Source organism: Hetaerina americana, unplaced genomic scaffold, assembly GCF_022747635.1.
Source record: "Hetaerina americana unplaced genomic scaffold, ioHetAmer1.1.p SCAF_3, whole genome shotgun sequence".
In the NCBI taxonomy this organism is placed as follows: Eukaryota; Metazoa; Arthropoda; class Insecta; order Odonata; family Calopterygidae; genus Hetaerina; species Hetaerina americana.
Window position 1 is genome coordinate 38,898,014 of NW_027286874.1, and position 15,587 is coordinate 38,913,600.

The following is a 15,587-nucleotide window of genomic DNA, read 5'->3' on the forward strand; positions in this document are numbered from 1 at the left end:
ACCGACCGCAAAATTGGCCAGTGCCCGCAACGTCAGTAATCAGCATGGCAAAATTGGTGGACGGAGGCTGGGATTGGGGGAGAGGGAACGGGGGCGAGGTTAGGGGAGGTGAAAAGAGGGACCGATGGCACCGGAAAGGTTGTCGGAGACCAAGAAACAGCGGGTAGCTGTTACACACGTACCCAATTCACCACTCTCGTCTGTCGGAACGTGATGGCCATTGCCGCGGAGCTGGGAAAGAGGCAAGGGCCGGGGGGGGGGGAGGAGGGGTCTGACAGAGGGGATGAAGAACACGTAGCGGAAGAGAATGAGTGTGTAATCATCTTTTTCACGATTGCATTTCCTTTGGCCTTCTGCCCTCGCCGAAATCCGATTCCCCGTAGCGATTTTCCTATGTACCTGACGCTGTAGCGTCGTTTCGCTTCCTTACGCGGGATTGTGAATGAAATCTTCTCGAGAATCGAATTCTATGGCATATTTCTCAACATTTTTTATAAAACCATAAATCAATCAAAGTTCTCAGCTTAGATTTTCCCTGCGGAAATCTTAATTCTCTTATATTCAACCTTGGCCATTCGATGGCCATCCCAAAGCATTTAAGTTAGTCGATTCATGAAGTTTGTAAAAAGATATCAATAATTTCATTCTAACGGGTAACTTTAACTTTTCAACGGTTAAATTTTCTAATATTTTTTAAACTGTCCATCACATCTGCGAACAACCAGGTTTTATACATTCATTTGAGCAATTGTATTTGTCCAATTCAATTATTACAAACTTAATGACTAAAATAGAGTTTTTGTGGGACTTCGGACCGGAAGACATACTCTTACTGTGCATACTCCGTGTCTATCATTTCGAACACAGGCCCTTGCCATTACCTTGGGGCTCGCAATTCCTCCTTCATTTTCCCCCGCTTGTCCGGCTACAGAACGAGCCTTTCCCCCCGATCATTACTTCCCCCATCTCCTCGTCTAATAACTAAAATCTTCTGTCTGCTTTCTCGTCTGCATCCGCTACTACCGGCCACCTCTGTTATCTTCATTTTCAGCCGATGATTTTTTTCTCACCGCCGCGCACCAATTCCGTTCGAGTTTCTTTGACTACATTTTTTTCGTCCCTTCTGTCGATTTTTTCAGTCGTCTGGTTATACATTGAGGACCAAAATTAATTCAATAGCTTTTCTCGAGATTTTGAACATAAGACCACGCCTCACAGCGACTCTCGTCGGAATTTTGGCCTTTATTATCACCCATCATTTCCGGACAAGACGTTAACATTCCGAGTTTTGCATTTTTGTACGTTATTTAACGTGTAATTAACGCATGTAACCAAGCACCCTATTTTCTTTGGATGGAGCTGAACAATATGTATTACCATTTAATAAGTTATCGTATTATTTTATGAATTAGAGGTGGTTTGATGCAATAGTCTCTCACAACAATAAGATAAGAAACATAATCAGATTCTACAGATACATGTTAACCTACTATAGGGGTTAGGTGGTAGAAGAGACTCCATAGTCTCAATCTCACCCTAAAATATATACGAATATCTATCCACCACTAGGATAGGATGTGATTTCATATCAGGCATGCAATTGCAACTTTCTGGTTTAAGGTGAACTGTTTACCAATCACTTTGGTAATATATAGACAAAAATATTGGGCACTCTACAAAACACCCTGGATGGGGGCAGGATACCACGACAGTGTGTATCAGTGTCAAACGGATGATATCAAACGTAAAGTGCAAGGATTATTGGATTGGCGCAAGGAATGGGGATTCATGGTTAATATAAACAAATGCGCCGTTTTGAAATTTTGGAACAAAGGAAGTGGCGAACAGGACATAAACTATGAAACAGAGGGTTCAGTGCCAACGACGGCTAATCAAGTTGAATATTTGGTGGTAGTTCTAACACCACGCCTTTCATGGGGAGTACGTATCAGGAAAATATGCCGATCCGCTTCAAAGAAACTCGACTTCATTCAACAGGTGGTGGGGAAATATAATGAGAAAGTTAAAGAGAGGTGTTATTTTGCTTTAGTTAGACCTCATTTGGAACACGTCGCAAAAATTTTGGATCCTTGGGAGAACATTTGGCAAAAGAAATTAGATAAAGTTCAGAGAAAATCCGTCAGATTCGTTAAAAATTGTTATAATAAGGACACAATTGTGACAGGTCTCTTAAAGGTCCAGGACCAAGGAATTTAACGATGTCACTAAAGGAATTATTATGGCCCCAACACTACTTAGGTAGAGGAGACAAAAAAGATAAAATTAGGGGCGGCTTGCGGGGAATTAAGTAAATGGAGAGTGATCAAGAAGAAATTTTCATATCCTAGTTCACATTCAAAATGGCATGAGCTAAAAGTGAGGTACTAAGAGATAAATCAGGGTATTTCGGGATCCATACATTTGACAACTTCCATTTACAGCCAGGATATTTCATGAGAGCCTAAATTTTTATCATTAAAACAGATCTTTTCAGAAAGTCGTCGGAAATATATGCCAAAGTTGGATTATCAAACTTTTCAATTTCAAATTTTCTAGGGATTCATAATTTGTAGATTCACGAAAAATCTGTACGCTTGGATTCAAATTCGCAGACATGACACTATCTAAATAAATATTCGGATTGTGGATGCCCGTTTCATGAAAATCTGAATATTTGGATTGCTTGAACCGTTTAATTATATTTTAAATGTTCTCATAAGAAGTAAGAGGTCGCATGTCGACTTAAGTAAACAATCCATTTTATACTCGTATATTTCACGAAACAGGACAACAGCAATACGAGAGAAAGTTTTTTTATTTATAAACCCAGTAAAATATACTTACGGCCACACGTCCACAAGTTTGTCCTTGTCTTTGTCTCCGGATCCAGCTGAAAGCGGCAGCACCGGCAATTTGTAATATTCGTAGATGAAACCCATCGCAGTTCCGGCGGGAGAAGAGACCTGAAAATGACGTTATTCTAGTCTAAGAAAACACTGAAATTTGGAAGAATCGAACCACATAAAATCTAAATAATAAAAACAACCATGAAAGTTGCCTAAGTCTGGAAATTTATGAAAAAAGGCAACCGTTTCATTCTATTCGCTTCAATACGTACTTCAGAGTGAGGCATTTAATTTTTAAACAGTTTTTAAAAAGAAATTATTTGGTGAGTGAAATTAGTTCGGAATGCAAAGGTGTACAGTCCGAGAATCACGTGATGGTGATTTATATTGACTTCAATGGAATATATTTACTAGTCAAATACATGGCATGTTCATATGGGGCTGCTCTCACCTGCTCCTCAGGTCCCCCCACCCCACAACCTCCGCCTATGTTGAGCATGGCCGCTGTGGCTGCGGTCAGTGGGTGCTCGTAATAGGAGCGGCTCCACGTCTCCTCTTCTGGACCCTGGCCTCCTGGTCCAGTGTTGCCTTGGTCTGGAAACAAGCAAGAGGACTAAGTGAGCAACGTTGACGAAAAGAGCAGTCTCTCTGTCGCAATTGAAGGTACGAAAATAATAGGAATGAGTCTCCGTAGTTTCCCTAAACATTTCGATTGCTACAATGATCAGCTGACGGGGGAAATGTATTACAATATATAATACAAAGAGGAATTATCAAATAAAGAGGGCAGGGTTAATTTTAAATAAACCGTAGTACTACTGAAAGGCCAACACTGAGGCGAAGATTAACCGCAAAATTCTGACGTTCGTCTAGAAACTGTTAGTAAATTAATAATCACAGGGGAAAAAATAAGACTTGTGGAGTAAAATAGCGTAATGGTAAAGTGAAATGAAAAGTCTTTGCCTGCAATGCCAAAGGTCATCTATTGAAAGTTTTCAAGGTAACAACAAGAATGATATCTTTGACCACACGTAGAACGGCTATAAGAGCTCGTACGAACGGCTCGTAATTATAGTTTTCGGACAATAACTGATCAGTGAAGTATTTATCGAATATCACAACTTTTACCCAAGGAGGAGCTTAAATGGTTTATGAAAAAATTTACTATTTCAATCCAAGGATTTCACACGAAAAACTATTCATTTGTAAAACAGATAACACATACGATACTTTTCCAAGGGAAAAAAGCCCTAAGGTGAGATTTGTGCGGGTATGTCATAACAGGGAGACTTAACTATGACCAGGGAGAGCCATAACTGAACAGAGAAAGATAAGAATAAAATGCCCTCCAATTTTTTCGTTGGCCCCTGCCCCTAAGCCGCACGGGATAAAAAAGTGCAGACTCACTTCCGTTTCCCTCCGCGGAGATATCTCCGTGTCCGCAGCCGCCCCTTCCGGCCGCCCCTTGACCACCGCTGATGTTGCCGGAGGATGAGGGCGACGTGGCCGCGGAGGCAGCCGCTGCCGCCGCCGCCGCTGCTGCTGCCTGGGCCGCCGCCGCCGCGGCTGCAGCCGATGACATGGGGGCCCTGGGCGGAGGTGCGGCGGACCTCGGGTGCGGGGACTGCTGGGTACCCGCCGGGAAATCCGCCTCTTCTACGTCCCCTTGGCCCACAAGTTCCTTCCGCTTCCTGCAGGAGAGAGAAAAGATGGCGAATTAAGCATGCATAATTCCTTCAAACGGAACGATTAATGGCACGAGCATTGAGTTGAGAATACCAAGGAGACTTACACGTAATTAAATGAATGCGGAATAAAACCACCTAATGTGTATCGTGTTGAAAATGGAAGTATGAGCGAATGGCGCGGTGTGAGAAAGAATCAAGGATTTCAATTAAGAAGCATAGAATTAGTGTGGCATTGATACAATGAAACATTAGTGTAGCATGGCATTGATACAACGAAAAAAAATACAAAATGCATAAATACCAATACAGCTTTTAAATTTATTCACAAAAAATCACAATTAATAGGCTGCATTAACTATCATCGGATTACTTAAAACGGACCTAAGAAATGCCTAGGTGCTCCTAAAAACAACATTTAGTTTAATTAAGAAATATTGTTGATCCTCTCTACTACATGGGAGTTTATACCCTTCATAAATGATTTTGAATTATATCTTTCGGTGACTACGATGGGTAATATTTATTGTGTTAATATAGATACAATGTACGTGAGAATAATAGAGATTTCAAGCCTCATATTTACGTTAAATAAAGGGAATGCTTATCATTCTCTCATTCATCTATTATTCATCACCTGATTTAGACCGTGGTTGAGCAAAAGCTCTCTCGAATGAAGTAGCTTTGAGTGAGATCAATTGATAACAACCTAACTGAACCTCGAGAGCGTGCGCTTGCCAGTGCGTAGGGCGTTTGTTTCAATTAAAATCCTTATTTGCTAACTAGAGCCTGTTTTCTCATTTTATGTCCTTACACCGCAGTTCGTGTGAAAATAATATCTTCACTAAGAATTTATTAGCGGTAATTTTAAGAACAGTCGCACAAGTATGTCTTCAAGTTCTAAATAATGACAAAGTTTAAACAATTTTTTACTCGTAAAATTATTTCACGATGGCACTTTTGAGTTTCCTTTCCTAATAATGAGCCTCCCTTTTTTCACATACCAGCTTGAATTTAAGGCAGCCTCATTAAGATTTCATTACCGCCTTCCCACAGCACCCGTGATATCACCCTTCCCCGCAGCTACGCCACAAGTCAACGCTCGTTAACGCACGCATCCTCATCATCATCCTTCGCCGGGCGGCTTCGGCCCTCGGCTCACGTTCGCCCGGCCAGGCGTACGCAGATTTGTCCCCCGAGCGTTCACGCCGTAATTTGTCTCTGTCAAGTTTGCACGAACATTTCATTTCACCGCACGACAAAAAACGGGCGAATATTATTTTTCCCCCGCCATGACTCCCCTCGCTCTTCCGCCGACAGGGCCGCTCATACGTGACCAATGATAAAAAAATATAAACATATATATTTTTTTCTCCTTCGAGCGCCCAAAAACTTTTAACAACTGCATCCCGCGGGACGAAAGAGATACACCCTTCACTCATGTCGGGCATCAAACGTCCCACTCCTAATTAAGTATAAACTGAACCCGACCATCAAGAGCCGCCCCCCCCTTTCACTCACTCACGGACACCCCTCCGTCTCCCTCGACCCTCTCACCAATCCCACGCCCTCACACTTCGTTTATGCCTCAAAAAGTCCAATTCCCTCACCCCCACCTCCCCCTCTTAAACCCGCCAAAGTTTCCCTCCCTCACTGGGAACCACTCCCTAACCTCTTATCCCATCTCACCTCCAACCATCTCATTTCAAAATTAACTTTTATCCGGCCCCCCGATCTCGTTCCACATAGCATCATCGCCCCCGCCTCCCCCGTCCTCCAAATACCCTCGCTCACCTCTTCCCCCTCCCCTCGGTCTTCACCCGCACCCTCCACCAATGCCTTACCCTCCCTCCTTTCCTAACCCTATCGTCCATACATCTTCATTACCATCCCTCTAACTTCCCCCTAATTGCCTTATCTCCCAAGCGATCTCAGGAGGCTTCTTTTCTTCTTTCCCATTCTGTCCTGCTTGGAGCAGCACTTGCCTGCAACGTTGGCTTTTTTTATCTCTCCCCCTCCTCACACATAACCATGCTATTGTTTTGCATGCCTCATCCCACCTCACCTCCACTCCACCTTTCGACTCCCCTTCTCCCCAAGTAATGCACCCCACCACCACCCTTCCCACCCCCTGAGCTCCCCTGCACGCCTTCCCTTGAATTTCCGTGCGTTTTACCCTTTCGTGCCAGGCCCGTCAATCTCTTCAGGGTGCTGCCCCCCTCTTAGCAGGGGGACCACACATAAACGAAGACCCCATCCGGGGTACTCATTCCACCTCCTTACTCCTATCTCCTCCCACCTTAAAGGTGATCAAGTGAACTCGAGTTTGGATTTCCCCACTTGCTGCAAACTCGTCATCCTCAGAATTTGGCATTAGGAGTCGTGGGTCGGTATCGTGAAATTATTTAGAATACAATCTGACTTCTGAAAAGTTATTTGCATTTCCAGGTTGCTTTACCGCAATGTGCACCGATATGAGACGGGCCGATATTTGTCTTGTTGAGAGTATAAATGAAAGTTGAGATGTCCTCGACCCTTGGAGAAATCGTTGAAGAGAACCCACGCTACAATGCTATACCCTCTGAATACAAGGTACGTAAGATTTTACCTTCGATATTTCACCCCGAGAAGCTTTCTGATTAAATATTTAATTGAACTGCTGGTTTCTTTGCAGGTATAAATTCACCCGCGTTTGCTTTTGAAGTATAATCCATGATGTGGTAGTCATGAGGGACATTGAAATGGCTTATTAAAATTGAATATTGTTTAATAATTATTGAATCTTAGGTTTTCACGTACTAATTATCTTTATGGTACAAGAGAATCTTCTAGACTTTAAGCGAATATAACTTTAGACAGTAAATACCGCAGTGAATTACATGTTACGTTGACGGCTGTGGTTTAGCAAAGCAAAAATACCTTTTATTGAAACGCGGAGTATCGTGCTAGTCTCGTGTTACTTAAATGAAAGAGTTGATCGCACGGTGTCATTTCCGGATTCCGTCTGCTGGGCTGAAAACCATATACTTTCATTGAAATTTCTTTTTTGCTCTAATTGAGGCTATAATCAGATTGTTTGTATTTTTATCCATGGCATTCCTACAAGAAGGTGATTATCAGAAGCTACTTCAAATACGTTGCGTGCCGAAGTTTGAATAAAAGAAAAGAGCCGTAATTGGTTTGTCTATAACCATGAAAACGACATCTTGTGTAAATTCCCTTATCTACTGCATTTAGAGGCAGTTAAACGCTTCACAAAAAATAATTATCACAGCCGTGGAAGATAATATAGATAGAGATTTTACGAGTTTTCAAAACGTTTTGTAGTGACAAGAACGGATTGATAACTTACGCGAATGGGGTGAAATTCCTTTGGAGGTAAAATATATTTTTATGCCCCCGAGATAAAGGGGAGCTATCAACGATCAAAAGCTCCTTTTGAATCAGTTTTTTTGAGGTGGTCGGAAGGGGGCCATCTGCCGTCTCCTCTCTTCCTCATCTTATTAAAGTAATAACGAGACGAAGGTGTCGATCAAGCCCCTCTCCCCTCCTCCACCACTGAAATCTCTCCTCCACACGGGCTTCGTTCTCCTCACCCTCACAATGCTGAGCTCATCCCAACCCTTAACTTCTCCAAGACCCACGCCTGCTGACATAATCTACCGAGTGTCTCCTCGCGGCGAGATCACGTACTACCGCCTAGACAGAATGACAATGAAACTAGGGGGGTGGGGGAGTTGAAGAAGGCGCTAGAGAGTAGGCGGCCTTTCGCCACCACCACGGAGGGTCGCGTGCCGCTTGCGGTCGCGGGCGCCGGCGGCTCCCCAGCCCGTTCCCTCACCCTCCCCTTCCCGTTCCCACGCCACCGCCGACTCCCAACATTCTCCTGCCTCCCCCCTGGCCCCCTGCCCCCCCCGGAGCCGCCATCTTATTACGGGTAACGTTTGTGGCTTCCCTACATCATCTACTCTCTTCTTCCCACTGCACCCCTAATGCCTCGGTGTTTCACCACGACCACCAACTTCTTTCTCCCATTATTAGCAGGGCAAGCGGTCCCACAAGCCATATGCCAGGAATGCTTTCTTCCACGTTCGGCATTTGGACACCAGATCTTCGAAAGAGAGACCCCGAGTTCGGAGTACGATGATTATTCCAGTAATTCCCTTCCCATTTCGATGCCGAGTTCTGTAATGCCTGTGGAAGAAGTTAAGAGCTTCCTTTTTTTACGTCTGTCCTGGTTATTTGCTTCAATCTTCAACTCCTAACTTTCAAATTCTTCGGCAAGTTACTTACCTGGAAAGACACATGAACCTGAGCTATTAAGGTGTTCCTCGCGGGGTCGGGTGTGGGAAATTCACCAAATTTATGCAGACACGGGAGATAACGGAAGGAAACGCCTTAAGGAAACCCGCCAATATGTTAATGAATTGGAATAAGTTTATAATTTTAAGTTCTACTACCTTGTTTTAAATATTCTTAGCTCGATTACTAGTCAAAAATTATATTTCAGACACATGGGAATTTAATAGAAAACATTGTTAGAAATTGAATGATATCGTGAAAATGACTAGAATTTCAGTGAAACGAGCGAACCAGTTACTGACGTTCATAAAAAAGAATTCCCGAAGCGTAGTGAGCACCAGATAAAGGATCTTAGGCGAAAACTTTTAATTCACTCAAGTTCACGTCTGAATCATATTCTCTCTTGTCAAAATTAACTTTACCATTTGTTCTTTCCCAAATTTTAAAAATACGATGACAAATACTTTAAGTTAAATTACTTTCATATTAAATGATTGTTTTTCCACATTTCAGGATTAGGTTTACCGATTTTTCTCAGCTTCACGAAATTTATTGTTTTTGATGGACGAATCAAGAAATAGCGTGTGCGAGAGGTACTATCGAATGGAATACGAGAGAGTTACTAGCAATTCAAGTAAGTGAAAAGACCTTATTGAAATTAAGAGAATGAATTTTTGATATTCACAGGAAAGAGTTTGTGCAAAATGTGGATTCCAATTCAACCTTTTAAGATACTGGAAATTTATATTTTTGTTTTCATAGGCAACATTTAATTTTGTTGCCACTTATATGACGCAGAAATCCCCAGAGCCCCAAGAGAAAAACTCTGAAATGAAAATTTTTTACAAATAAAAGTCCAGAGTCTAGATGGTACTCTTCCAATTTTCTTTTTTTCTAAATCCATGGTTATTTATTTTATGCAAATATTTTACGTTTTTCTTCGCTCTCATTTTATTACTCAACAACCCAGACGTCTCCGACTTTTCACTCCGCCAATATTCTCTCGATACGCATCCAGGTCAAATCCACGTCTTCCTATCTCCCGATCTCGTATTTTTTCCCTATATTTACCACTCTCATGGCCCTAAATTCTTCTGCCACTCCGCACGTCCAAACCTAGCATTACGCCGTGGCACGATTCCCTTTCCCCGAAATCCCCACCGCCTCCAATACCCTCTCATTAAACGCTGTCATCTCTTTCACTCTCAACGCATTCACACGTATTTCCATTTTATTTTTATTTCTCTCACCCCTCCGGAAGATGGTAATCGCTCCTGTCCCGAAGCTTTCCACTCATAATTTCTCTTTTCCGAATGAAATTGTCCAAATGTTTCTCTGTCTTTCTGGTTCGGATGACTCACGCATATCCTCAATCCAACACGTTTTCAATTCCCTTTCCCCACCCCTTTGTCACTGGAATCCAGTAACCCATGTTTCACGTATCCCGTACCCTTGTCTTGCTCTTATCGGATTCTCCATGGCTTCCCGTTCCAATCGGCGCTGGTATTTAAGGCAACCTTTTTTTCTCTCGCTGCCTAAACTGCCAGTTTCATCTCATTTCGAGAGGGGATGAATATAAAATTAGCCGCCAATTCTGCTTGTCATTTGGTCACGCTGCATGGAGATACTCCTGGCCCCACCACACTGAAGTGTCTTCCAACCTAATGGCTGGGATAAGAATGAATCAAAAGGAGATAGTTTCTTAAAATAATTAATGATTAATAATGCAAATTTAATCGGAATTTTATCTTTCCGCTCAAAATTCAGGTTCACAATGGCCGTAACTTAATTTTCAAACAAATGGACCTCTGCAAGTTAGCCTATTTATTCAGTGGATAAATGAATATGTATTGGTTCTTTTTTTTGGGGGGGAAAGTCACGAGTTGAAAACGTCAAGTAGACGTCGGCAGATATTGATTGCGATGCAAGGCGAAGTTGTGGCAAACGTAATACACTCCTCGCCCTTTATAAAACGCCCAAAGAGACGGGATATCTCAAAATGCCATGACGCCCAGAACATAAAGGGAAAGCCCGACCGGCCTTCGGAATTTTTGCTGCTTGCCAACCGTTTTGTGAAGAGTATACTCCGATTTTCCAGCGGCCTTTGTTTCACCGTACGCTACCGAGTGTACACCAAAGGAAGAGATCTCGGGTGAACCCCATAACATTTTACTCCCACCACACCTGTCACAGTGATTTCATTCTTAAGTTCAAATAAAACAATCGCGTCTATTGATGCGTAATTCTGTTGCAATGACTACCTTCAAACCCACTTTTAAGGTTAGTCATCTGTATTCCAATCCACTTCATCCAACTGGATGTGATATTTTACGGTTAACTTCTATTAAAACCTTTTAGGTTAGAGGAAGATGTGAGACCGTGCTAATTAATCAGTCTTGGATAATGTAGAGTTGCTGCTGATTATAAATATCAGCATGCGTCCGGCCTTTGACTTCCCCAAACCGATTCAGTACTTTAGTTTGTAGGTACCTCGGCGGCTGAGTTCTCCTTAACGAGATCACTGTTAGTTCTGTTGTCTCACTCACGAATCCATATGATGAAGACTTTCCAACGTTCGAGTTTTCTCACATCAGCATCGGTAAAATGTCTTGGCTTCGTGAGTTCATTTTATGAAGTCTTTAACGGTTGAGCGATTGCGGATAATTGCGTAAGCATATGAATATGAAGAACACTTTTCGGGAAATCCCCATTCATGAGGGAATAAATTGTAACTGGCGCAGGAAAACATTTTCTGTATTGAAAAACAACCCAAGATTTACATAAAACCTTTTTACGATCATGACGATTGAAATAGAACGCATTGTATGGCTGGAATTTAGAAAAGATAAGTTCCATTTGTTAATCTACATAATCACATAGTTCGTCGTGTAGCATTGCCTTGCTCAATAGCAGAACGAAGTGCAATTAAAAAGAGCCATTTACCCTTCATTGCCTAATGATTTGGAATGGACGCAGCATCTTAATGCATCATTAATTACGAAGACATATAATAGTTGTTCAAAGAGACACTGAAAAGAGTTACTTTCACTTCTAGGACTTAGAAGCGTGCAAGACTCGAACATATTTGTAAAATATTTAGAGACTTTTCCGTTATGACAGATATAGTTGATGGTGCGTTTACATTTTTCTACCTTCACTCACATCTTTTAGATTTTCTGAATCAGAGGAAACGAAAAAGATACTGACTGATTAATTCAAGAGGTAATTTATCTGTTTTCAAATATAGACCGGTAAAAAAACAAAACATTATACATTTATTTCATTTCGCGTACAAACTTCACCATTTAAAGTTGAGTTTAAATAGAGAAAAATCAATAAACGAGATGGTATCATTAGACTTATAAATTGTTTTATTTCCAAGCATGGGGTAGTTAGCTACTCTCCGTTGAAATTTTGGTCAAAATAGATAAATAATTCCGACTAGTGTTTTCTCGACCACTGAGAAGTTGAACATTAAATCTACCATGGACATTGCATATGTATATATACATATACCAATAGATGATTCATATCTCCAGCAAGAGTTTTCGGTAGTCTTTTCCAACAGCGACGGAAGAAACACCGAAATACGATCGTCCCTCGGGAAACCGGAGGGAAGGAGAACATTTGGGTGGGGGTGGGCGGGGCGCTGACCCACGACGTCCTTCCCACGGAATCTCTGTTCTCACCCCCGAACACCACCATTTAGTCCCACGCCTACCCGCCGAAAACGCCCGTCACTCCCTCAACTCCCTCTACAAAGACAGAATTCATCTCCCCCGGTGGGAAGGCAATGGAAGGAGAGAGGGGTATGAGAGAGAGAGAAACAGAGGGGAAGGGAGATATGGGGAGGGGTTGGGGGGGGAGAAAGGGCGGCGAGAGCGTGGGCAAGGGCGGCTCTTGGCACGTTCGGTAGCGATCCCGGGCGTGCACGTGAGACGCGTGGCCCACTCGTGACCCGACTGCGAATCACTCAAACGCGAGAAGGACCGGGGAGGTGAAGGGGGCGGAAGCGGAGGGGGTGAGGGAGTTCACCGCGCAGCGACCACGGCATAAAAAGACAGGAGAGGGTGGGTTGTTCGAGGGGTGGGCGGACTCATTTCCCACCTGTTGCACCGACTTCTCGTCTCCCGCCTCCCATCTCCACTCCCCCCCTTTTCTCTCTCCCGGATTCCCCCCCCCCACCCTTTATAACTCTTGCTCCAACTTCCCATCTCGGGCTGCATAGGCACGGGCTATCCCTTACACTCTCTCCAACCCCTCTCCTCTTCCCAAGCTGTACAGTCTCTTTGCCCGAGCCGTCACTCGTCTCCTCTCCGGCTTCTGCATTAGACCGTCGGCACGGCTCGACCCGCTCCATCCCCTCCCTACTTCCCTCTTTCTCCCCTTTTCTTTCTTTCCTTTCATTCGCTCTGCTCATTATCTTTTTCATCTTAATTTTCTCTCTTTCAGCCGTCGATGCGCGGCTAAACCGGCGAGGGACTTCCCATTGACGAGCATATGATGCAAAACGGTGCGTAGGGGTGATGAAGAACGTCACTGAAAAATATACATTCGTTTAAGAGACGAACATTCGCGGGAGACTTCTTGCGCCGGTTTCGTCAGTAAGGAGACCTGTGAAAGGGGTTCTCCTGTGTCTTTTGGCATACTCTGCCTTGGTTCGCTCCTATTTCTAAGGAATGATGTCAGTGACTACTTTAGGCATCGCGGCGAGGTGTGTGGATAGGAAATGATCCCTAAAATGAATTCAACCATTTTTACATGGTATAATGGGGATCACAAAGTGACACCCATTGTGCCATGCCCACAATGCGGGTAAGGTGAGTTTTAATTGAATGGGCGGTAACATTGACGTGCGAAACCGGGGCGCTTTTAAAGAGTACTTCATGCATTTGAACGAATGAGAGATTGATAGACATCACTTAGAGTAAAATCATTCTTGGAAAAGCAATAAAAATATAAGATAGTATGCCTCCCATTTGCGCGAAAACTCTGAGCACTCCTATCATTCCAATTCCATACTTTTACGTAAAACGCTTTCAAACATAGAAGTTATGTTGCCGCACCCTGTATTTATCCTAACCTTTCAACCGTTCACCTTTTTGCTCCAATTTCCTCACTAAACGTCCTCCGCTTATTCACTATCCGCCGTTTCCATTTCTATTCGCAGAACCGAGAAACCTTCATAGGCCCTGTCTGCGTCCTCAAACTCATTCCCTTATCCTTGTATTCGGTCAATACATTTCGCTCCTTTAAAGTCTATCGCTCGCTCTCCGCCTGTAGAGCGAGCGACTCTGCGCTCAGTGGACGGTCGAACGAAGCAGAAAGTAAGCCACGGTGGAGGAAACCTGGCTTTATCTGTTTAAGGACGGGTGCGCTTCTTGCTCTATCTGAGCAGCCTTCATTCCAAATTGATGTCCATTATTAATCAATCGCTACCGACAACATAATCAATAGCCATCAATCCTATGGATTGGTTTGATGCATTTCTAATGTTTAAATATAAATTCTCTCTCTCATCTGTAATATTGGTTTAATGCGTCTGATACACGGCCTTTCTCTGCAGATCCCCCGTTAATCTCGATTACATCTATTTTGAAATGAGTTTTAAAATAAAGCTATCCCTTAATCGTTATATAGATTTAATAAAATTTCTCTTACCCTTCTCCTCTTACAATATCTTGGACTTTGATTCAACCTTTGTGATACTATTATCCTGATGGATGAATGCTAGCATTAAAACTTAATTAATCTGGGCCTATGTTAAAATATTCTCTTAGCATAAATGCAATACTTGGCTATCGTTACGAGGTAGTCATCAACTAAGTAGAAAATAGGTAAGAGAAAATGCTTCCGATTACAAGTTTAACTAATTTTATTAACTTCAAAGCCTTATAAATAAAACATCTCGGTACTTGCACATTGGATATCTTTCATTCAAGGCATATTATTATCTAATTTCAACGTCCTGAAATTTAAATATGCGTAAAATTGCGAGAAACAGAAACGCCAAATAAAAGTAATGAAAAATTTAGGGGTTTTGCGAATAAAAATTAATTCGCTTAAATATCAACCGTAGAATCAGTAAGCCAGTTTCCATTATTTTTTTTAGCCTAACAATGACTCAGTTCTTGGCAAGCACTCATCTTGTTATAGCTTACGCCTTTATCTCTCTTCATTACACGAGTCATGTGATTTCAAGGGAAAACAGGACTTAGGTAAGTATTCGCAGAATTGGAGCGTAGTATGTCTTTCGACTTGTGACAAACTTTGGAATTCCCACAAGAAAAAAGTAAAACAAATGTAAATGGTTTAATTGGAAAGATTATATCGATTCGAAGGCAATTTTCAGTATAAATTGCTAATTGAAAGAATATACATAGTAGTAAGCAGAATACACTATCCACTCTTCGTTATATTTTTTGCTGCCTTGGAATAATAAAAAAACCCAGTCCTGAAAACGTAAAATTCCAATTTCTTAATCTATCTTTTTAAAATTTAAATACATATTAGTCGTTGAGGTGAAATAAAGATTAACAAGCTTAGGTACTTGATATCTCTCTATTCGATGTGAGAACCAAGAAAAAAAACTAAAAAGAAGGTACAAAGCACATTAAATGAAATATTTAGCATTTCGGATCATAAAAAAGTAAAAGATACAAGTGAGCAGAAAAAAATCTTAAAAATGAGATTCATAAGATAATCATATTAAGAGTTGACGAGCAAATTTCCTATGCTTTTCTATATCTAGATT

At 42.1% G+C, this 15,587-nt stretch overlaps 1 protein-coding gene across 1 annotated transcript in view; it reads right to left on the bottom strand.

The window, feature by feature from the left end:
* grh (grainy head) overlaps positions 1-15,587 on the bottom strand; it is a 448,313-nt gene that overhangs the window by 187,790 nt on the left and 244,936 nt on the right. Inside the window, exons 2-4 of the mRNA XM_071587167.1 lie at positions 4,254-4,537; positions 3,298-3,440; positions 2,845-2,963 (exon numbers count right to left, since the gene is read on the bottom strand). Of these exons, the coding sequence (XP_071443268.1) occupies positions 2,845-2,963; positions 3,298-3,440; positions 4,254-4,537 (546 nt within the window). The remainder of the gene's footprint in view (positions 1-2,844; positions 2,964-3,297; positions 3,441-4,253; positions 4,538-15,587) is intronic.